This window comes from Malaclemys terrapin, chromosome 15 (assembly GCF_027887155.1).
Source record: "Malaclemys terrapin pileata isolate rMalTer1 chromosome 15, rMalTer1.hap1, whole genome shotgun sequence".
NCBI classification, from domain to species: Eukaryota; Metazoa; Chordata; order Testudines; family Emydidae; genus Malaclemys; species Malaclemys terrapin.
The window spans coordinates 7,893,512-7,918,150 of NC_071519.1; the positions used below are offsets into that span (position 1 = coordinate 7,893,512).

Below are 24,639 nucleotides of genomic sequence, written 5' to 3' on the forward strand. Positions count from 1 at the left end.
CTGCCCCACTTCCTGCTCTGCAGGCCACCCCGTATCTACTCCACGTGCCAGGCTGCTGGCAGCCCGCAGTGAGAGGCCATCCAGACCATCAAACTGGTGCCCAACGGCTGGGCTTCAGGCCTTCTGGGGTGCACCTCTGTGAGTCCCATTGCCCCCTGCCTCAGGGGTGCTACAGGGGCATGTCCTTCTAGTGTGTCAGGGCTCCACCCTCTGGCTGAGGCCTCGGGGCACCTTCTTCCTCTCTTGGGGTACCAGGTGAAACTGCAAAAGAGCCAACTGTCGGCAAACAAGGGTAAATAAAGGAATGAAAGAAAAGCAATGGGGGAAAAAACTGTGGACAGATCCCATCAGGATATGGGCCCCTATTACTTCTGGGGGCCCTGGGAGTATCTCAGTCCCCTGCAGAGTTTATGGGTCTCCAGCGCAGGTTTCAGCTTGTTCCCCCTTTGAACTCCGGGGATCCCCACCCTCCCTCAGTGAAGGCCAGAGCCCCAAATGCTGCCAGCCCTCTCTTTGGGGCTGGAGATGCTCCACAGACAGTTCCCTTCCTAGGGTTGCTCCCGTCTGAGTAGAGTAGGTCTCTCCTGTTAATTCCTGCTCCAGTCCTGGCATGGTTTGCAGGTATGGAGGGGCTGGGCCAGTCCAGACTAAAGCAGCAGTTGAACCCCTTCTGTGCCAGCATGGGGATTATATAGCCCTTCACAGGCACCCAGACCGAGGGAATGGCCCCCTGTCAGCACCATGCCTGATGTGGTGGGGAGACCCACTGGCAGCATTGCCTTTGAGGGTACTGCTCCCTCCTGCTCCCACTCCCTCCCCTCCTGCTCCCCTCCCCTTTACTGCCAACCCAATGTCTGTGATTTTTACTTCCTGAGGGGTGACCCCAGAAGGTGTGTTTTGTTATCCCTTTCCCTACCCTTCCCCCCACCCCCGGATCCGTTGTGCACCCTCTGTCACTCACCTCTGTCTCAGGAGTCAAGGCGGGTCATGCGGCATGGGGGATGCTATGCTGGAGATCCATCATGATTGAAGGAGTGGCAGCCTTGACCCTCCTAGAAGGTTGCCGGGATGCTGACATGCACTGGAGGAGAACTGGGGCTTGACTGAGTCCATAGACCATTTGGCCCACACTGTGTCACTGTAAAGCCTGCTCTGCATTGCTGCAGATTGCTGCTGGTGGCGTTGTGCCCGTAAGTCTCTGTAACGCTGTCTTCAGTGACTCGAGAACATGAGCACCAGCCTCAGGCAGACTGGTAAGAAGCAGGAAACAAACCCCAAATTGGCTGTGAGGTCTATATGTAGATTTTACCAACCAAGAATCTAGTGTAAACGCTGCAGACACTGTAACAGCATTAACATGGAATCACAGACAGTTCCCTTGGGTCATCCCATATATCTCACCACGCAGGGGAGCCTACCTTTGTGACAGATGGTCCCGTACACCAGGGGTTCTCAACCTGTTTCTTTCTGAGGCCCCGCCAACATGCTATAAAAACTCCACAGCTCACGTGGGCCACAGTAACTGGTTTTCTGCATATAAAACCAGGGCTAGCGTTAGGGGGTAGCAAGCAGGTCAACTGCCTGGAGCCCCATGCTACAGGGGCCCCCGCAAAGCTATATTGCTTAGGCTTTGGCTTCAGCCCTGGGTGGTGGGGCTCAGGGCCCCGGACTTCAGCCCCATGTACTGCGACTTCAGCCTTCTGTCTTGGGCCTCGGTCAGTCTAATGCCGGCTTTGCTTGGCAGCCCCCCTGATAACTGCTCGTGGCCCACCGGGGGCCCCAGACCCCTGGTTGAGAACCACTGCCTTACACCACGAATCACAGCAATGTTCAGGTTACTGCCAGTCCCAAAGAACCAGCCACTTAGGTCAATTGAATCTAGATCTCACAACAAAGACAACACTTGTAGCCAGGCCTGTAATAACCTGTATTAAGATTTATTTAAAAGGAAATGAGAGTTGCTTACAAAGTTAAATCAGGTAATCATTAAGATGCAGACAAGTTAGTATTAAAGTTCAAAAGGATATAGAAGCTTCTATAATAATCAAGCTCTACGTGTTCTTTAGGACTAACCCAGGCTAAGGAGCTGGGGATCTCTTGCTTATGCCTAGAAACTTTGCCCCTGAGAGTCCAAGCAGCATACAGATAATCAGTTCCTTCTGTATGGGGTTTTTATCCCCTTCCTGACATGTGCTCTGAGCCGCAAACTCAGCTAATGGGAAGTCAAGAGCACAACAACAGTCGTTTGTCGTCTTTAACATCCCATAATACTCTATCTGGTGTTGATGGACCTTTCCTGCCAGGCAGGGTGTAATGCATTCTGTTGCCAATCAGCACTTCATAGGTAAAGTCTCTCTCCTGTCTGGTGATTTACATAGCCATAGAGGCTCACAATGCAACTAGTCAGATGTTAACCCAGGCAGCAACCCACAAGCATTCAATAAAGTCTAAACACATTCTTATCATTCTAATACCTGTCTTAACAATACTAGCACAGGTGAGCCAGACTGATTCCAGCTGTGTGTTTGTCCATGTTCAGTTAAGACATGGGGGCTTTTGCAAGAGCTAACACTCATTTGCCAGTGTCACAGGCAGGATGGGTAGGGATGGTGTCTCTAGCCTCTGTTTACCAGAAGTTGGGATGGTTGACAGGGGATGGATCACTTGATGATTCCCTGTTCTGTTCATTCCCTCTGAGCTGCTTGGGGTGGGGAGTGGGGGGCAGGCATTGGCCACTGAGATAGATGGACCATTGGTCTGAGCAGTGGCTATTCCTATGTTCATAGTCTCTATCAGGAGTATCTACTCATTTGGACTCACTGGGAAGCCACAGAAAGAAACAAGATGCTGAGGCAAGAAGGCCCAGTGTCAGAGCCCCCAGGGTCACGCTTGCCAAAAGCTAAAACTAGGCCTAGCCCATGAAAGGGGCACTCCCAGGAGAGACTGTATAAAGGCTGGAGCATCAAACAACTTTATAAACCTGAGACAGCTGCCCTGGGGACAACGACAGGGAGAATCCCCCAAAGTGACTCCTTTGATTCTGTTCTCTGGCCTTTGGTTCATAGAATCGTAGGACTGGAAGGGACCTCGAGAGGTTGTCCAGTCCAGTCCCCTGCACTCAAGGCAGGACTAAGTATTATCTAAACCAGTGGTCTCCAAAGAGGGGTGCACAAGAGGATCCTTTGGGGTGCGCAGCAGGAGGAGCGCTTATTTATTTATTTTTTTTTGCTTTGGCAAAAATGGTGGAGCTGGCGTGGCAGGGGGTGCGTGCCATGCCTGACAAGTGTTTGTCCAGCCTTCTCTTAAAAATCCCCCCTGATGGAGATTCCACAACCTCCCTAGGCAGTTTATTCCAGTGCTTAACCACTCTGACAGTTAGGAAGTTTTTCCTAAGGTCCAACCTAAACCACCCTTGCAGCAATTTAAGCCCATTGCTTCTTGTCTTATTCTCAGAGGTTAAGAACAATTTTTCTCCCTCCTCCTTTTAACAACCTGTTATGTACTTGAAAACTGTGATCATGTCCCCTCTGTTTTCTCTTCTCCAGACTGAAAAAAATTGCGTTTGTTTAATCTTCCCTCATAGGTCATGTTTTCTAGACCTTTAATAATTTTTGTTGCTCTTCTCTGGACTTTTGCCAATTTGTCCACATCTTTCCTGAAATGTGGAGCAGAAAAATTACTTCTTGTGTCTTGCTTACAATACTCCTGCTAATACATCCCAGAATGATGTTTGCTTTTTTTTTTTTTTTTTTTTTTTTTTTTTTGCAACAGCGTTACACTGTTGACTCATATTTAGCTTGTGATCCACTATGACCCCCAGAGCCCTTTCCGCAGTACTCCTTCCTAGGCAGTCATTTCCCATTTTGTATGTGTGCAACTGATTGTTCCTTCCAAAGTGGAATACTTTGCATTTGTCCTTATTGAATTTCATCATATTTACTTCAGATCATTTTGAATTGTAATCCTATCCTCAAAAGCACTTGCAACCCTTCCCAGCTTGGTATTGTACGCAAACTTGCTTAGTGTGACAGAGAGACTCTGCTACTGGGAGGGTTTCACAATGTCTCAGAGGGTTACACCCTGGTGGGAGGAGGCTAGTCCTGTACTGGAATAAGGTCACTCTGTGCTTCACACTGAGGCAGAACCTAGAATGTCCATTAGCAGGGAAAATCCTGGGGGGAATTGGCATGTGGAATGGACAAAAGCCCCGTCTGAATTCTCTCACATTGCCCTTCTCGCCCTGGCAGGCTACAGAATAACGTCCACATTTCGCTCCAGATCATCCCATCCTCCCAGGGGGAAGGAAATGGCTGCAATGGAGCTGGCTCAGCTAAGAGATTATTAGGGAGCTGGTGGTAGATTACTGCTCCTCTCCCTCCAAGCAGAAAGGCATAGGAGGGTGGGAGCTGCTGGAGGTGGTGGGAGGCAGGAAATCTCTAGGGTGGAGAAAGGGAGGGGACAGCATGTGAGGAAACCTGCTGAGATTTGTGTAATCTAGGGTGTGATGGTTTTGTCACCCCCGGGGTTCAGTCTGGGGGGCTTCTGGGAACTGCTGTGCCCTCTAACCCTCAAGCTGGGCTGGCCCTTCTCACACTCCTTTGCTGGATACTCCCCAGGCCCTGTTATCACCTAACACGACAGCAGGTGGCGCCATACACCCAGCTAATCTACCTGAATGCTTTACCTAAGCCACTCAAGGACAGATAGAAGACAACAGCCAATTTCCCAGCTCCCCAACCTTGCACACCTGCTGTAGTAGAAATCCAGAATTATACCATCGTATACTGCATAGGGATCTGTATAATGTAAGCTCATTAATATAGTTCGCCTTCCCCTCGATATGGGAAAGATATGCACAACAAGCTTGTGCAAACCAAGCTGAGATTTTCCCCAGACACTTCACTCAAAATACACAGGTTAAGATAAAGCATAAGTTTATTAACTACAGAAAGATAGATTTTAAGTGATTATAAGTGATAGCAAACAGATCAAAGCAGATTACTTAGCAAATAACCAAAAACTCAAACTGAGCCTAACATACTAGATGGATAGAATTTGAATTAGCAATTTCTCACCCTGACTGATGATTGTTGCGGAGTGTGGGGGAGTCAGGGCCCTGCACCCCTCTTCCCGAGATTCACTGCGACTCTCAACCAGCCAGTAAAGCAGAAGGTTTATTTAAGGACAGGAACACAGTCTCAAGCAGAGCGTGTAGGTACGACCAGACCCCCTCAATTAGGTCCCTCTGGGAGGTTCAGGGAGCTTAGACCCCAGCTTGGGGTTCCCTGCGTTGCACCACCCAGCCCAAACCGAAACTAAACTCCCCACTGCTCCCGCTGCTCCTCTCCTTTGTTCAGTCTCCCGGGCAGAAGGTGTTAATTCTCCCCACCCCTGTTCCTGGCTCAGGTTACAGCTCAGGTAGCTTCCTTCAAGGGAAGTCCCCCCTCCTCACTGCAATCCCCCTGCAACATTCCCAGGTCAAATCTGCCCTGCTCCCTGCTCCATCACATCTCTCCCCCCTTCGAGACTGAACTGAGCGGGGTCACTCTGACCAGTGACCTGGGGAAGTTCAGGGCTCCCTCTCCGGGACAATGCGTCCGCTATCAGGTTGTCACGTCCCTTCACATGGACCACGTCCATGTCATAATCCTGCAGGAGCAGGCTCCATCTCAGGAGCTTGGCGTTGGCTCCTTTCATCTGGTGCAGCCAGGTCAGGGGAGAGTGGTCGGTGTGCACGGTGAAGTGACGCCCAAAGAGATATGGCTCTAGTTTCTTGAGGGCCCACACCATGGCCAGGCATTCCTTCTCGATGGCCGCGTAGTTCTGCTCCCGGGGTAGCAACTTCTTGCTCAGGTACACGATGGGGTGTCTCTCCCCCTTTTCATCCTCCTGCATTAACACCGCCCCCAGTCCTGTGTCTGAGGCGTCGGTGAACACCATAAAGGGCTTGTCAAAGTCTGGGTTTGCCAGAACTGGGCCACTGACCAGAGCCTCCTTCAGCGCCCGGAGAGCCTCCTGGCACTTCTCGGTCCAGACCACTTTGTCTGGCTTCCCCTTCTTGCACAGCTCAGTGATGGGGGCGGCTATGGCGCTAAAGTGGGGCACGAACCTCCGATAGTACCCTGCCATCCCAATAAAGGCTTGGACCTGCTTTTTGGTTTGAGGAGCGGGCCAGTCTCTGATCACCTCCACTTTTGCTGGTTCCGGCTTTAGGCAGCCGCTTCCCACCCGGTGGCCTAGGTAGGATACCTCAGCCATCCCCACCTTGCACTTCTCCGGTTTTACGGTCAGCCCAGCCTTCTGGAGTCGGTCCAGCACTTGTCTAACCTGGGATATGTGGTCCTCCCAGGTCTGGCTAAAGACACAGATGTCATCGATATACGCCACGGCAAAACTCTCCATCCCCCTCAGTAGCTGATCCACCAGGCGCTGGAAGGTGGCCGGCGCTCCCTTGAGGCCGAAGGGCAGGGTCAGGAACTCATAGAGCCCCAGAGGGGTGACAAAGGCCGATTTCAGCCTGGCATCTGCATCCAGCGGCACTTGCCAATAGCCCTTTGTAAGATCCATGGTGGTAAGGTACCGAGCACCTCCCAGCTTGTCTAGGAGCTCGTCCGGCCTGGGCATGGGGTAGGCATCGGCTACAGTGATGGCATTGAGCTTCCGATAGTCCACACAGAACCGGATCGACCCGTCCTTTTTGGGGACCAGCACCACCGGCGAGGCCCAAGGGCTGGAAGACGGCTGGATCACCCCCAAAGCCAGCATGTCATTGACCTCTCTTTCCAGGTCCTGAGCAGTTTTCCCTGTGGCTCGGAAGGGGGAGCATTTTATAGGCGGGTGCGATCCTGTCTGCACCCGGTGGACAGTCAGATTAGTGCGTCCAGGCTGGTTGGAAAACAGCTGTTGGTACAGATGCAGCACCCCTCCGATCTCAGCTCGCTGGGCAGGGGTTAGCCGATCAGAGAGGGGAATTGCTTCCAGGGGGAAGCCAACTCTTGTCCCAGGGAATAGATCTACTAAAGGGTCATCTCCCTGCCCTTCCCAATGTCCACACACGGCCAACACCATATTCCCCCTGTCATAATATGGCTTCATCATATTCACATGGTACACCCGGTGGTGGTGTGCCCGGTTCGACAGCTCCACCACATAGTTTACCTCGTTTAGTTGCTTGACAACCTTGAAGGGCCCTTCCCAAGCGGCCTGGAGTTTGTTTTTCCTCACGGGGATGAGGACCATCACCTGATCCCCAGTGGCGAAGGCACGGGCCCGTGCTGTGCGGTCATACCAGACCTTCTGCTTCCTCTGGGCTCTGGCCAGATTCTCCCTGGCCAGGCCCATGAGCTCGGCAAGTCGTTCCCGGAAGGTCAGGACATACTCCACCACCGACTCTCCGTCAGGAGTGGCCTTCCCCTCCCATTCGTCTCTCATCAGGTCCAGGGGCCCCCTTACCCGCCTTCCATATAGCAGTTTGAAAGGCGAAAACCCGGTAGACTCCTGGGGTACCTCCCTGTACGCAAACAGCAGGTGAGGTAAATACTTGTCCCAGTCCTGCGGGTGCTGATTCATAAATGTTTTCAGCATCATTTTTAGCGTCCCATTGAACCTCTCCACCAGCCCGTTGGATTGGGGGTGATATGCTGAGGCCCAGTTGTGCCGGACCCCACATCTCTCCCACAAGCACCGGAGTAGGGCCGACATGAAGTTGGACCCTTGGTCCGTCAAGACTTCCTTGGGGAACCCCACTCGGCTGAAAATGGTCAGCAGCGCATCCGCCACAGTGTCTGCTTCAATGGACGATAAATGCACTGCCTCGGGGTAGCGGGTGGCGAAATCTACCACCACCAGGATGTATTTCTTCCCAGACCGGGTCGTCTTGCTGAGAGGTCCCACTATGTCCATGGCCACCTTCTGGAAAGGCTCCTCTATGATGGGCAAAGGTCTCAATGCTTCCTTCCCCTTGTCCCGGGCCTTCCCCACCCTCTGGCAGGGGTCACAGGATCGGCAGTACTGCCGGACGTTGGTGAAGACCCCGGGCCAGTAAAAGTTCTGTAGCAGCCTCTGCCTGGTGCGCCGGATCCCCTGGTGCCCTGCGAGAGGGATGTCATGGGCCAGGTACAGTAGCTTGTGGCGAAACTTCTGGGGAACCACCAGCTGCCTCCTGATCCCCCACGACTCCACTTCCCCTGGGGGAGCCCACTCTCGGTACAGGAACCCCTTCTCCCACAGGAACCTCTCCTTGCATCCTCTCCTCATGGTCTGTACCACACTGAGGTCAGCCAGGCCCCTTAGCTTCCGCAGGGAGGGGTCCTTCTGCAACTCGGCCTGGAACTCGGCGGCTGGGGAAGGGATGGGGACCTGCTCCCTCTCGTCGGCTGGGTCGGAAGCCCCAGCCACCCCGAGGCCTGTCCTTGGGTGTTCCCTCCCCACCCGGGAAGGGTTCGGTGCCTCCGGTGGGACATCCTTCCCAAGGTCAGGGCGTAGTGCCCCTCGCCGGCTCTGGCTACGGGTCACGACTAAGGCGGTCTGGGGGCTGCTTGGCCAGTCCTCTAGGTCCCCCCCCATCAACACCTCAGTGGGCAAATGGTAGTGCACTCCCACGTCCTTGGGGCCCTCCTTGGCCCCCCATTTCAGGTGTACCCTCGCTACGGGAACCTTGAATGGGGTCCCGCCCACCCCGGTCAGGGTCAGGAAGGTGTTGGGCACCACCCGATCTGGGGCCACCACCTCGGGCCGGGCCAGTGTCACCTCTGCGCCCGTGTCCCAGTATCCATAAACTTTCTTCCCATCCACCTCCAGGGGAACAAGGCACTCGCTCCGCAGGGACAGCCCCGCGCCAACCCTGTAAACGGAGAACTTTGAATCCGGAGCATCTGGCCCCCCAGAGAAGCTGGCCTGGGGCCCTTCTCTCTCTTGAGCAGTTGATAAGCTGCCAGCCCCTCTTGCGTGAGAAGCCTGCCCTTCGTCCGTCTGGGCCTCTACCAAGTTAACCCGGTGCGGGTTCGGTCTGCTCAGTCTGTCCTTGAGCTTGGGGCACTGGGCCCGAACGTGGCCTCTTCGGCCGCAGTAATAGCAGCTCATGTCCCGTGGGTCCCCTCGAGCCGGTCGGTTGTCCCTGATGCTGGGCATTCCCCGTGGGAGGGGATTCCCCATATTCCCCCTTTGGGAGGTCCCAGGGTGACTCTCTCTCTGCATCGCGGCGGGCCTGTTCCTTTGGGGCTCCTCCCTGCCACCCCCTGACCGGCTCTTTACAAACTCATCAGCCAGCTGCCCTGCGTGTCGCGGGTTCTCTGGCTTTCTGTCCACCAACCACAGCCTCAGGTCGGATGGGCACCGCTCATACAGTTGCTCTCCAGTACCAGCAGTTTAATCAGGTCCTCCTTTGTCTGGGCCCCACCAGCCCACTTGCTGGCGTATCTTTCCATGCGGACGGCTAGTTGCAGATATGAGATCTCAGGGGTTTTATCTTGACTCCGGAACCTTTCCCGGTACATTTCAGGAGTCAGCCCAAACTCACGTAGCAGGGCCTTTTTGAATAATTCGTAGTCCCCTTTCTCTGCCTCTCCCAGTTGGCGGTACAATGCCACGGCTTTGGGGTCCAGTAAGGGGGTAAGGACCCGGAGTCTGTCCGCGGGATCAACCCGGTGCAGCTCGCAGGCCGTCTCAAAGGCCTCCAGGAAGTCATCCATGTCCTCCCCCTCCTTGCGTGGGGCCAGGATGCACTTATCAAAGCTCCGTGCAGTCCTGGGTCCCCCATCGCTCACCGCAGCCGGGGGTTCGCTGCCCTTCAATCTCGCCAGTTCCAGTTCATGCTGTCTCTGTCTCTCTTCATGCTGTCTCTGTCTCTCATTCTCCTCCCGTTCATGCTGACGCTGTCTCTCTTCATGCTGTCTCTGTTGTTCACGATCCTCCAGCTCTCTCAGTTTTAGCTCTTTCTCCCATTCCAGCCAATTCCGCTCCACGGATGCCGAACGTCGCCGGGAGGATCCTCTGCTGGCCGGCGAGCTTCGCCGGGAGGATCCCCTGCTGGCCGGGGGGGTCACGGCGCCTTTGGTATTTGCTGGGCTCCTCCCCACCCTTCCCCTAGGCATAGGAAGGAGGGGTCTCGGGAAGCCCTCAGCAGACGGCTGACCACTCCCAGCTGGGACAGACACTGGTGCCTGCGCTGCATTTGCCAGGCTGTTTCCCTGAGACACAGGGATCAGTTCATTCGCGCGATCTTCCGCCTCCAGCCGGGCAATGAGCTGTTCTTTGGTGAGCCTCCCAATGCACAGCCCCCTCTGCTTGCACAGCTCCACCAGGTCGCTCTTAAGCCGCTTGGCATACATCTTCCTGCTGGCCACTCACCGGCCTGTGTGCTCACAGCTCCCCACAGTTCCCAGGGGGCCCCCTAGTGTGCCAGCCCTTCTCGAGGTCACCACCTCTCTGCCAGGGTCGAGCTGCAGACTCCTCTGCCCCTGGGACCACTCGCTGCGATCCCCCCGGGGGACCCTGTTACTGCAAAAGTCCTTCTCGCTGGTCACACACTCCCAGGGGTAATAACCGTCTCTCTCTCACTCTTCAGCACGCCTGGTCCCCGTCAATCCCCCTTCGTTTTACTGCTCCCCAGTCACTTACTGCAGGAAGCACCGTCCACGGGGTGCAGTAGATCCCGCCGCTGCCACCAGTAGTTGCGGAGTGTGGGGGAGTCAGGGCCCTGCACCACTCTTCCCGAGATTCACTGCGACTCTCAACCAGCCAGTAAAGCAGAAGGTTTATTTAAGGACAGGAACACAGTCTCAAGCAGAGTGTGTAGGTACGACCAGACCCCCTCAATTAGGTCCCTCTGGGAGGTTCAGGGAGCTTAGACCCCAGCTTGGGGTTCCCTGCGTTGCACCACCCAGCCCAAACCGAAACTAAACTCCCCACTCCTCCCGCTGCTCCTCTCCTTTGTTCAGTCTCCCGGGCAGAAGGTGTTAATTCTCCCCACCCCTGTTCCTGGCTCAGGTTACAGCTCAGGTAGCTTCCTTCAAGGGAAGTCCCCCCTCCTCACTGCAATCCCCCTGCAACATTCCCAGGTCAAATCTGCCCTGCTCCCTGCTCCGTCACAATGATACAAGCAGTCCACCAAGTTTCCATACACAAGCTAGAAATCCCTTTACCCTGGGACCAGCACTTCCCCCAGTTCAGTCTTTGTTCCTCAGGTGTTTCCATGAGTTCTCTTGTCTGGGGAATGAGGCCAAGAGATGTCACACCCCACCTTATGTAGCTTTTCCACATGGCAGGAACCCTTTGTTCCAAAGTCAGTTCCCAGTCCAGTTTGTGGGAAAATACAGGTACCAAAATGGAGTTCAGTGTCATGTGGTCTGGTCACATGACCTACATGCCTTGCTGAGTCATAGTAGCCATGATTCATAGGCTGGCTGACACATTCACAGGAGGGCTAAGCTCTTCCACGGTCCATTGTCTTTGTTGATGAGCCATCAGCGCTGTCTGGCTTGTTCATTGTTGTACCTGAAAGATTAGTTGTGGGGCTTACCCAGAGTAAGCACATTTGAAATACAGAGTCTATATCCATAACTTCAGATACCAGCATGATCCATGCACACAAATAAGATAATCCTATTCAACAAATCATATTTCCAATGACACCGCACATGACGCATCTTGCACAAAATGCATCATAATTATGTCCTAATCATATTATAATCATACCACTATGCTAAATGTGGGGTGTAGCATCAGATAGGGCCTAATTTCAAGGCACAGGAGTTGGGACTGGAACTTCCCCTCTTTGTGGAACAGGAAATAACCCTCCAGCCAGGGCTGGGAAAACTTCCCAGACTCCCAGTGCTGGAGCCTAAATCTACTCACACTTCATTAGTTACCACCACCCCAAATCTTTTTGGCAACTTCAAACTTTATCAGTGATGATTTTATATTCTCTTTTAGGTCGTTGATAAGAATGTTAAATAGCACAGGGCCAAGAACCAATCCTTGCAGGAACCCACTAGAAATAAATCCACTCGACCATGGTTCTCCATTTACAATCACAGTTTTTAATCTATTTAATGTATGCCGTGTGTATTTTGTATCATTCTAGGTTTTTAGTCAAAATATTGTGCTGAACCAAGTCATATGCCTTACAGAAGTCTAGGTATATTACATCAATACTATTAGCTGCAACCGAACTTTTGATCTCATCCAATAACAATATCCAGTTAGTTTGATAGGATCTATTTTCTCTAAACCTTTGTTAATGGGTACTAATTATGTTACCCTCCTTTAATTCTTTATTAATGAAATCCAGTATCGGCTGCTCCATTATCTTGCCCAGTATTGATGTCCCTGACTGACACTCTTCTAATTAGCCAGGTTTATCTCTTTTATACTTTTTAAATATTGGCACAGCATTAGCTTTATTCCAGTCTTCTAGAATTTCCCCAGTGTTCCAAGTCCTAAGTAAAATCAGCATTAACAGTCCACCACGCTCCTCTACCAGGTCTTTTAAAACTCTTGGCTATAAGTTATCTGGACCGGCTGATTTAAGCATGTCTAACTTCAATAGCTGCTGTTTAACGTCCTCGTGAGTTATTGTTGGAATGGAAAGAGTGTCGTCATCAGCATCTTATGATACGAGTACATCATCTGTTTTTCTCCAAATCTAGGAGAGGAATATTTATTGAACGCTTTTACCTCTTCTGCATTATTTTTGGTAATTCTGCCATTTTCCATCTAGTAATTGGCCCATCTCAGCATCATAGTCTGTAAAGTGTTCGTGCTTTCAAGGGCTGGCTCAGAGATACAGATAATAGTCATAGGTAGGGCCAGTGTTTGCTGGCAACGAAAACAGAGAGTAATTGACAAACATGAGCAATATATAATCCTTTACAGCCCGAAAGTGCATTGCGGGAGAGGACAGGAGCCAGCTGTGTGGGGGAGGTGGGGCCCAGGCACTGGGCATTGAGAGCCTAGAACCGGCTGTGTGCTGAGGAGACGGGGCATGAACCAGCTGTGTGCAGGGGAGATGAGCGGGGGAGAGGTGCTGTTGACGCAGTCGAGAGCAGGTGCGAGCGCCGTCTGCTCTGCAGCTTGATGAGGGAGCCCAGCGTCCCACTGCCAAGGGCCCCGCCTCCCAAGGGGAAGCTCCACAGTGTTTTTTCTGAGCCCAGACTTGTATGAGGAGGGAAGAAATTGGCAGCAAGTCTCAAAAGCAGCCAGCCCCCGGCCTGTGCCCTGGGGAGGAGTCAGGTGTCTCCAGCAGAAATCTGGGGTTTGTGACCCTGCATCCCCACCCACCTTCTGTTCAGCCATTCTGGATATGAAGGGTGATTCCAGAAACGAAGAGTAATTTCAGGAAAAAAATGCAGTAATAGCAGCAATTTCCAGAAAACACTGGCCCTAGTCATAACATTAAATACAATAGTCTCAAGATATAGACCTGTGTTCATCAGATCTGTCACTCTGCCTTCACATAGTTCACTCTGCTGGTGGGTTCTACCTCTTCCCCCATTCTGTGTCTGGCTTGTCTATTTAGATTGTAAATTTTTCAGGGCATGAGCCATCTACTAGTCTGGGTTTGTACTGTGCCTAGCACAACAGGGGCCCACAGTTAGTTGGCTCTTAGGCTCTAAGGTAATGAATATGATTTATAATAATAACTCTCCTGCCACTTTGAGCCAAGGAAGCCGACTTTGGGATGTTATGTCTTAAAAATGAGCTGGGGTTAAAACCATGGAATATTCCTTGTGACAAGTATCCCACAAATTCCATGGACCTTCCTTGTTTTCTTTGCCTTCTCAGGGTTTCCAATTTCCAAACCTGATGTGATCTCCCAGCTGGAATGAGGGGAACAGCCGTGGGTCTCAGACCTCTATGGCTCTGAAAAAAGTGATCCAGAGAGTTGCCTGCACAGGTGAGGAATTGGGTAAACCATCTCAAAAACTGTCCGTGAATACAGGAAACATTTGAGATGCCCTACAAAGAATCTCCAAGTTGTAAGCTCTCCAAGTTCAGGATTGTTCCCTGCAGATGTGGAATCATTAGGCAGATGTCATTCATGGCTTCCCACCTATCCTGACTGACAGTTGACAGCAGGTCCCTCCCCAATCTCACTTTCCCCTGAGAGTTCTGGTGAGATGCACACCCAGAACTGATCCCTTCCTCTCTCTCCTCGGGGGAAGGGTTTGGGGAAAATCAGCTCCTGATAGGTTTGATCTCTCCCACACACATTTTGGTTTGTTCACACCTTTTTCCATTCCTCTCACTGAGATTTCTTTTCTCTCTGGTGCAGGGAGTGACCTATGTCTGGATTCTCTCTGTCTCCCATCAGGTGACGGGATGGTGAGTGAGAACGAGGAGACACCCCAGCAGGAAGATGCTGAGCAAGTAGAACCACATGGGATGTTATCAGGAATATCCAAAGGGAATGTTTCTGGGAGTTGTGCACTCCCAGAAAAAGAAAAAGCCTGTGAGGCTCAGCACAGGCCAGAGGAAAACTTCAGTAGCCACTCAGATCTTATTACATGCGAGAGAATCAACGTGGAAGAGACATGCTACATATGCCACGAGTGTGGGAAAAGCTTCAATGGGAGCTCTGACCTTCTCACACATCAGAGAATCCACAGGGGAGAGAAACCCTACCTGTGCTGTGAGTGCGGGAAAAGCTTCAGTCGGAGCTCACACCTTATCAGACATAGGAGCATCCACACAGGAGAAACGCCCTACACGTGCTCTGAGTGCGGGAAAAGCTTCAATCGGCGCTCAAGCTTTATTAGACATCAGAGAATTCACACAGGAAAAAAACCCTACACGTGCTCTGAGTGTGGGAAATGCTTCAGTTATAACTCAGTCCTCATCTCACATCAGAGAATCCACACAGGAGAGACACCCTACATATGCTCTGAGTGCGGGAAAAGCTTCAATCAGAGCTCAAGCTTTATTAGACATCGGACAATCCATACTGGATGGACACCCTACACATGCTCTGAGTGCGGGAAATGCTTCAGTTATAGATCAGCCCTTAGCACACATCAGAGAATTCACACAGGTGACAAACCCTATGGATGCTCTGAGTGTGGGAAACGCTTCATGGATAATTCAGCCCTCATCACACATCAGAGAATCCACACAGGAGAGAGACCCTACATGTGCTCTGAGTGTGGGAAAAGCTTCAATCAGAGGTCAAACCTTATCAGACATCAGACAATCCACATAGGAGAGAAGCCCTACATGTGCGCTGAGTGTGGGAAAAGTTTTAAGCAGAGGTCTGCCCTGATCACACATCAGAGAATCCACACAGGGGATGTGCCCTACACCTGCTCTGAGTGTGGGGAATGCTTCAGTTATAGCTCAGCCCTCATCTCACATCAGAGAATCCACAGTGGAGAGACGTCCTACACGTGCTCGGAGTGCGGGAAAAGCTTCAAGCAGAGCTCAAGCCTTATTAGACATCAGAAAATCCATGCATGAGAGAACTGTAATAAATGCCTCGACTCCGGCTGGCCAAAGGTGGTTTTAAAAAAAATCACATTTGCAAATTCCCACAAAACGACCTTTGCACCATCTGCACCGTGGTCTCTCAGCTCCCCCAGATGAGTTGCCTGCGTCTGCCTTTTGCAGCTCACCTTCTTTGGGGTCAGTCCTGTGATTTTTTTTTTTCTATCAACTCTTTTCCTTTTGAGTCGTAGGAGTGTGTCCCTCCAGCCAGGAATGTTCATCAGCTCCAAGTGGGGGAGAGAGATTTGATCCCAACAAGCTACACTGAGGCAAAAACTACCTGGGCCTGACATCCACTAGGACTGTATGTGGCGTTGGCTGCTCAAGTTAGTGATCTTGGTGTAAAAAGACAGTTCTAGTTATAGTGCAGATGCAGGCCAGGTACAGTGGTTGGCATTAGCTTTCCCCTTGACCTGACCTAAACTCCATCACTTTTCCTAGTCCAAACAAACCCTGAGCATCACGGTTATACTGTCCCCCCCATTTCAAAGCAATTGTTAGTCATCAAGTTCTCCCTTCAGGAACAAATTGTTTCATTCCCAGTTGCTCTGATGTTGCTTCAGGTTGTGCTGGAGAGCAGATATTTTTACTACCATTTTGCTCACTTAAAATATATTGAACTATAACAGAAAGCAGGAACAGGGCACGGATAGGGAAAATGTCATTTCACCCTCTGTAACAACAGAAGAAGATAGGGTAAGTCAGAGGGATTCCCTTATTCGCCATCACCATCCCAACCCCCCTGTTGTTAAACTGGTTAGGTCAATATTTTTTCTAAAGAGCTGGGAAGAGAATTTCCTAGTAATGACTTGGAACTAGGCAAAGTACCCATGCATTGGGCTCCCAAAGCAGTTGTGGCCCAGGCCCTGCAGGAGGTCACTCCTGAAGAGATCTCCTTCCTAATCCGTTAGGAATCATGTGCTTACTATTTGGGAAATGCAATCCCTATCTAGGTAGGGATGGGGAAAATGGAAGTGACATTTCTATTCAACTCACCGCTGTCAGATGCTGCAAATGTGTAGAAAATGAAATCCATGTTGAATGTGATATAGCTGCAGAAAGATACCTATTTTCAATAGATACCTGACATGTGGTGTCTTACAGGGATTCTAAGGGTATGTCTACACTACGAAATTAGTTCGAATTTATAGAAGCCGGTTTTATAGAAATCGGTTGTATACAGCCGATTGTGTGTGTCCCCACATAAAATGCTCTAAGTGCTCTAGTCGGCGGACCGTGTCCACAGTACGAGGCTAGCGTCGACTTCCGGAGCATTGCACTATGGGTAGCTATCCCACAGTTCCCGCAGTCTCCGCCGCCCCTTGGAATTCTGGGTTGAGATCCCAATGCCCGGATGATGCAAAACAGTGTCGCGGGAGGTTCTAGGTACATGTCGTCAGGCCCCTCCCCCCCCCATCACAGCAACAGCAGACAATAGATTCGCGCCTTTTTACCTGGGTTACCTGTGCAGACAACATACCACGGCAAGCATGGAGCCCGCTCAGCTCAGATCACCGCGGCAATTATGAGCACTATGAACACCACGCGCATTGTCCTGGAGTATATGCAGAGCCAGGACATGCCAAGGCGAAACCCGGACCAGCCGAGGAGGCGATTGCAGCGCGGCGAAGAGAGTGATGAGGAAATTGACATGGACATAGACCTCTCACAAGGCACAGGCCCCAGCAATGTGGAAATCATGGTGTCACTGGGGCAGGTTCATGGCGTGGAACGCCGATTCTGGGCCCGGGAAACAAGCAAAGACTGGTGGGACCGCATCGTGCTGCAGGTATGGGACGATTCCCAGTGGCTGCGAAACTTTCGCATGCGTAAGGCCACTTTCATGGAACTTTTTGACTTGCTTTCCCCTGCCCTGAAACGCCAGAATACCAAGATGAGAGCAGCCCTCACAGTTGAGAAGCAAGTGGCGATAGCCCTGTGGAAGCTTGCAACGCCAGACAGCTACTGGTCAGTCGGGAATCAATTTGGAGTGGGCAAATCTACGGTGGGGGCTGCTGTGATCCAATTTGCCAGGGCAATGAAAGACCTGGTGATAGCAAGGGTAGTGACTCTGGGCAACGTGCAGGCAATAGTGGATGGTTTTGCTGAAATGGGATTCCCAAACTGTGGCGGGGCCATAGACGGAACCCATATCCCTATCTTGTCACCGGAGCACCAAGCCACCGACTACGTAAACCGCAAGTGGTACTTTTCAATGCTGCTGCAAGCCCTGGTGGATCACAAGGGACGTTTCACCAACATCAACGTGGGATGGCCGGAAAAGGTACATGATGCTCGCGTCTTCAGGAACTCTGGTCTGTTTCGAAAGCTGGAGGAAGGGACTTTCTTCCCAGACCAGAAAGTAACCGTTGGGGATGTTGAAATGCCTATCGTGATCCTTGGGGACCCAGCCTACCCCTTAATGCCATGGCTCATGAAGCTGTACACAGGCAGCCTGGACAGGAGTCAGGACCTGTTCAACTACAGGCTGAGCAAGTGCCGAATGGTGGTGGAATGTGCATTTACACGTTTAAAAGCGCGCTGGCGCAGCTTACTGACTCGCTCAGACCTCAGCAAAAAGAATATCCCCATTGTTATTGCTGCTTGTTGTGCGCTCCACAATATCTGAGAGAGTAAGGGGGAGACATTTATGGCGGGGTGGGAGGTTGAGGCAACTCGCCTGGCCGCTGATTATGCGCAGCCAGACACCAGGGCGCTTAGAGGAGCACAGCAGGGCACGGTGCGCATCAGAGAAGCTTTGAAAACGAGTTTTGTGACTGGCCAGGCTACTGTGTGAAACTTCTGTTTGTTTCTCCTTGATGAACCCTCCAAACCCCCCCCCCGTTTCACTCTACTTCCCTGTAAACCAACCACCCCACCCCACCCTCTCCTCCCCAATTCGAGCACCACTTGCAGAAGCAATAAAGTCATTGTTTTTTCACATTCATGCATTCTTTATTAGTTCCTCACAGAAGTAGGGGGATAATTGCCAAGGTAGCCTGGGATGGGTTGGGGAGGAGGGATGAAAAAGGACACATTGCATTTTAAAACTTTAAGTCTTATTGAAGGCCAGCCTTCTGATGCTTGGGCGATCATCTGGGGTGGAGTGACTGGGTGGACGGAGGCCCCCCCCCCCCCCGTTTTCTTGGGCGTCTTGGTGAGGAGGCTATGGAACTTGGGGAGGAGGGCTGTTGGTTAAACAGGGGCTGTAGCGGCGGTCTCTGCTCCTGCTGCCTTTCCTGCAGCTCAACCATACGCTCGAGCATATCAGTTTGATGATCCATCACGGTTACCTGTGCTGATGAGCTCTGCGTGGTCACCTGTGCTCTCCACGCTGAGCAAACAGGAAATGAAATTCAAACATTCGCGGGTCTTTTCCTGTCTACCTGGTCAGTGCATCTGAGTTGAGAGTGCTGTCCAGAGCGGTCACAATGAAGCACTGTGGGATAGCTCCCGGAGGCCAATAACGTCGAATTCCGTCCACACTACCCCAATTCCGACCCGCAAAGGCCGGTTTTATCGCTAATCCCCTCGTCGGAGGCGGTGTAAAGAAACCGGTTTAAAGGACCCTTTAAGTCGAAAGAAAGGGCTTCGTCGTGTGGACGTCTCCAGGCTTAATTCGATTTAACGCTGCTAAAGTCGACCTAAACCCGTAGTGTAGACCAGGCCTAAGCCACTCCTGAATTTAGTCCCTAATTTGAATCTGTGCCAACAGATTAAGGAAATAAAAGGGCATATTTGGAGGAGTTATACCTCATTCTCACTACTGATATATTGTGTGGTTGGTGAAGAATTCTACGCCAGAGAAGTGTAAAATTACTCCAAGAAAGGTCAAAGATTGGACAAGAACTCAGGTAGAAATTGCAGGTACTAGTGGTTGATTTTCACCCCAGAGATGGAAGCTATGGTGACCTGTGCCCAGGTAAACTATTTTTAGAACCTTGCTCCCTAGTTAAGTGGCATTGGTCACACTCCTAAAGGATGCCGTGATTAAATTGGGCACAGCTGTCTTTTACCATTTGGATCCAAAGTTTCATGAAGCAGAGAGAAAAACAGCTGATTCCTTCAGAGCCATTCCATGAATATGGGTCCCAATCTGGTTGACTTGCTGGACAAGAAGCACTTCCATGCTGGGCAAATGATGGTAGCCAATGAGGGAATGTATCAGATTCCAAGTTCAGACTGCAGGATACATGAATGTTGAGTCCAGAGTCTGTGGTTTGGTCTCTTAGCTTTGCTATTAAGTCTTATGCATTTGTATCACTTCTCCACCTGCTGCTACTTTGAAAGATTAGAAAGTGTGAAAGTTGCTTTTTCTCATGATGCAATCGTCCCAAATAGTGTGAGACCCCTTCCACCCACACTTCTGGGAGAAGACCCAGGGAGAAATGAATTAACAGAAATCGAAGGCTCCTAGGTTACTGTAGAATGTGACTTCACACAAAGCTGACTGGATGGAAATGGGAATTAAGAGAAAACTGCCCTTTAGGTTTATATTTTGTAATCTTTGAATAAGTGGTTGCCACCGACAATGAAATTAAACATGAAGTTAATTAGTGTAAAGTATGAGGCTGATTATGTGATAACTTTCAGTGTTACAATATAATTCAGGTTTTCTTCTAGTTCTCTCCCCGCCCCCTCCTACTATATCGGAAATGGTGGCTAATCCTGAAAAGTAAAACCTCACTCCAAAGGAATTAGAGTGGGGGAACATGTGAGAGGAATAGCATGTATGAAAATAGAGACCCAGTGTAGAAGGTAATTATTTCTATTTCAAATGGAATTTATTTTGATAAACTTTCAAATAAATTTTCTGTTAAGAGGAAAATTGCTTGAAACAAGATGGGTAACCTTTTACTCAGTTAGAGGGTAACAGCCACAGAGTTCCCCAATCCGCTTGTTTGCTAAAAAAGACACATCAAGCAGGAGAGGTTAGAATTTAAAATGGTGATGGATGCAGGATGATTGATTTTTGGAACCAGTTATTTTTATGGGTGCTGAGGCCCCTTTTCCTTTTGAGGAGGCCAGGTGTTAGAGCCCAGCTGTTTAACCCTCAGACCTGGCCGTGGAAACCTCCCCATAACTGGTCTTGTGTTTCTTCATGTTTGATACCTTTGGGGTTCGCACTCTACATGTGGTTTACGGCAGCAGATACTTTGAGAAAACTGCTGGATTAAGCAGGGCTATTCCTAACTGACGTTGGCCCAAATTCTGCCTTACTTCATCTAGAGTGGGACATGTCTGTGTTGTGGAAAATTGACCACACGGTTGATTTTGAATCAGACAGCCTGAGGCTCCTTTATTGATCAATCAAACATGCATGCATGGGGGAGTCAGCTAAGGCAGCCGAACACCCACCCGACAGATAAAATACGAGAGCTTATATAGGATAAAACCACAATTAGTAATACATACTTTCTTATCAACATTATTGCCATATTTGGAATACAATATCCTTAAAAGGGAATATAGCATAGCAAGCTCTCCTGTTATTCTTAGTTTGCCCTGTGCGGTTTCTTGCTTTGTCACCAGACATCTATTACTCTGTTACAAAGGTTAATTCTACTTTTATAATTTCTACAGTTAGTTCTGCTTTTATGGTTTCTGTCTACCCTTCTCCTTTTTACCTCCCCCCTTCCCTCCAGGTCACACATACACTTCACTTGACCAAAGTTTAGACCTTAGTCCATTTTTCCTCCACATCTGTATCGAAGGATTAGTTCACACCTGATTTGCCCAGAGACCTCGCAGGAGGTGTGGTAAGGTGGGGTAAGCTGGAATCTACAACAATAAAGTCAAAGGTAAGAGTGGAAGTCCTTCAGCTTTCGGATCAACAAGCCTGTTCTGTTCATTCCCTCTGGAGCATCTGGCACTGGTCACTCTCAGCAGCATACTGGGCTAGATGGATCATTGGTTTGACCTAGTATGACCAGCCTTGTGTTCTTATGTAAGTCGTCTAAGAGAGACTGACTGCCAGGATCCCAGGACTGGGGAATGAAGCACAACGGCGACAGGCTATGCAGCCTTCACTAGTCTCCTGTACCTGAAAAGCCTGCTAGCCCGAAGTGCTGGACCATCTTTACCTGGTTCCTCAACTGCAGCTACAGTTCCTACCCCATGTGAATCCAAAGCCGAATAGGTGCAGAGATACAACCCCTTGTAATCTTTGACATTTATTTTCCTTTTTCTATTTTTCTCTATTGTTTTTTTATGGACCTGGAGCCTTCCAGCCTGTCTATTCGATTGGGGTGTAACAATGGCTCAGTAGGTGTGTGTGTGTGAACACCTCTGAAATCTACACAGGGAAGATGCTAAGAATAGTTCCCCAAATCTTAATAGTCTTAACACTCTGCCCTATGAAATGACTGCAGGCAGCTCCATAGGACCTAATCCCATCAGCCATACCATCAGGGGCTCGTTCACCTGCACATCTACCAATGTGATCTATGCCATCATGTGCCAGCAATGCCCCTCTGCCATGTACATTGGCCAAACCGGACAGTCTCTACGCAAAAGAATTAATGGACACAAATCTGACATCAGGAATCAAAATACTCAAAAACCAGTGGGAGAACACTTTAACCTGTCTGATCATTCAGTGACAGACCTGCGGGTGGCTATATTACAACAGAAAAACTTCAAAAACAGACTCCAAAGAGAGACTGCAGAGCTAGAATTGATATGCAAACTAGACACAATCAACTCCGGTTTGAATAAGGACTGGGAATGGCTGAGCCATTACAAACGTTGACTATCTCCCCTTGTAAGTACTCTCACACTTCTTATCACACTGTCTGTACTCGGCTAGCTTGATTATCACTTCAAAAGTTTTTTTTTTTTTTTTTTTTTTTTTTTTCCTCTTAATTAATTGGCCTCTCAGAGTTAGTAAGACAACTCCCACCTGTTTATGCTCTCTGTATGTGTGTATATATATCTCCTCATTATATGTTCCATTCTATATGCATCCGAAGAAGTGGGCTGTAGTCCACGAAAGCTTATGCTCTAATAAATTTGTTAGTCTCTAAGGTGCCACAAGTACTCCTGTTCTTCTTTTTGCGGATACAGACTAACACGGCTGTTACTCTGAAACTTTCCCTATGGAAGCATTGCAAGGAATTGAGCTGTCAGATGTACATTGTTCAGCGAGAGCTGTTTGAACTTCTTTTCCTGCTGTCTCTTTAAGGTCTGTCTGCGTTTTGGGGCGAGAAAGTGAGGAGAAATATTAGCTATGCAATAGTGAAATCTAAGGAGAAAACTAATTAGCTTTGAGGCTGTGGGCTAAATGTAAGCTATAATTTGGTTTCGGTATTGAAATATTCAGCTGGCTAAATCTGGAACGCACTGCCCGGGTGAAAATCTCTGATTGGGGTTTTGGCATCACTAAATATACACCTGCCTCCTTGGGTTGCTGGTTTAGGATTTATAAGGGTTGATTTTCTGCTGTATTCATCTGATGGTCTGACTAAATTGATGACTTGATTCCAATGCAATATCCTTGTTAACTCATCGATTTACTGATTTGACCTGAACTTTCTCACTGTATTGTTTAACCCTTCGTTAGCTGAGTAGTATATATAGTCATTTAGCCTTAGTGATGTGTGTTCTTGGTTTTATTTGTTCATGTTAATAAAACATGTAACTGGGATATTGAGTCATTTCTTTCAACAAGCAGCAGGGACTGGAGCTGTGGAGAATGTGAGCGGAGATCAGCCACTCCCCATCTGAGCCTTCTCAGAGTCCTCTAAATTAACACTGTTTCCCCCAAAGGGGAGCAATGGAGGGGGATCTATCTTAGCTCCAGCTGTGTCTGGGTGGGGAGGGAGAGCTCAGACCATCACAAGGGAAAATAAGCTCCCTACCCAGGCTTTCAGGAATTCAGGAGGGGGATCAGTGTGTCCGAGTGAGGAGAGATCAGTGAGGTGGGGCTACTCTGAGTAGGGGTCAGGGGTCTTGCTCTGCAGTCACTATCATGGCCATGCCCAATCCTTACCCCAGTCTGGTTTCCCAAGGGGTTGGGCCTCACCAGGCCAAGACGGGGGTTGGCGCTCTGGTTGGAAGGGCTGTAAAAGGCCGTGAACAGCTTGTAGATTTCAGCCAGCAGGGTGTTGGCAGAGTAAATGTGTGCGTGTTAACGGGATGTTGCTGAAAGAGGACAGCATGAAGGTGGTGCTGGCAACTGGAACTGCATCTCCTGCTTTTCGGAAGTCTGAGGTTGGCAGCTGTAGAGGTTCTGCAAGGGGCTGATATTGCACCAGACAATCTTAACTCTGCATTAAGGAAATGTTTTGCCCGTTAATTAATACTGCTCCCTGAGTACTAACTGGGCTGTGAGGCTGACCCCCGAGCTAAATGCGTAGAAAGAAAACAATGAAAATATCCACTGTCCATGACTCATTTAAAACAACGTATGTCCCTCCTGTCTGCACTGGCAATGGTGAGAGGAAACCAAGCCAAGTGATTCATTCCCTCGTGAGAAGTTTAACCACTTCCATTCTCTGTATCTTCACTATAAGGGAAAGGAACAAGAAAAGCAAATTGAGTCCATAGGGAGAAAGTGGCAGATTTATTTTCTCTCCATGGCCCTGAGAGCAAACCCTGTTCTCCACATGACTCTTTTCTTCATATTTAACTCCTACCCATTTGGCTGGATTCCTGCTAGTAACAAACCCTCGCTCTGCTCCCTTCGGTTTCTCAATGTGGTTACGATTAGATGAGTAATGTCCGTCCCTTTCCCTTCAACCTGCCTCACACAGAGATAAGAAAGTTCTCCCTCACCAGGTGCCCTAGCCATGTGTCTGTGTCCATCACCATCTGTCCTTCCACTGGCAATCTTCTCTGATCACTGCACAGTGAAGAGAGCTGAGTGCCTGTAACCATGCCTCAGTGGGCCACAGCTGAGAGCGCCAAATTCAGGACAAACTGCTGAGAAATGGAGCAGATACACCCCGAGGCTGGTGTCTAATCCCCCATAGGTTATACCAAACCAGCAACAAAAGGAAACTTCTGCTTCACCACACCGGCTAACAAGAAGTCATAAAAGCAGTTTCCTTGGGCATTCTAGTCCTTGTATTACCACCAAAAACACTAGACTTAGAAATGAGTGGTTCTTTAAAACCAATCTCTTCAAATAAGAGGTTCTTCTGATCCCACAGGACCAGGCAC

General features: G+C 49.9%; 1 protein-coding gene across 8 annotated transcripts in view; it reads left to right on the forward strand.

Moving 5' to 3' along the window:
- The window catches only part of LOC128823057 (zinc finger protein 436-like), a 35,336-nt gene extending 12,214 nt beyond the window's left edge, over positions 1-23,122 (forward strand). For 2 of the 8 annotated variants that reach the window (XM_054005114.1, XM_054005116.1), the window contains exons 2-3: positions 13,783-13,906; positions 14,273-23,122. In XM_054005114.1, coding sequence (XP_053861089.1) covers positions 13,855-13,906; positions 14,273-15,450 — 1,230 coding nt within the window. In that variant the 5' untranslated portion in view covers positions 13,783-13,854 and the 3' untranslated portion in view covers positions 15,451-23,122. Of the gene's footprint in view, positions 1-1,198; positions 1,254-13,782; positions 13,907-14,272 lie in introns of those variants that run through there. The other 6 variants (XR_008441639.1, XR_008441640.1, XM_054005115.1 and 3 more) reach the window with 6 other exon arrangements.
- Positions 23,123-24,639: the final 1,517 nt, after the last annotated feature.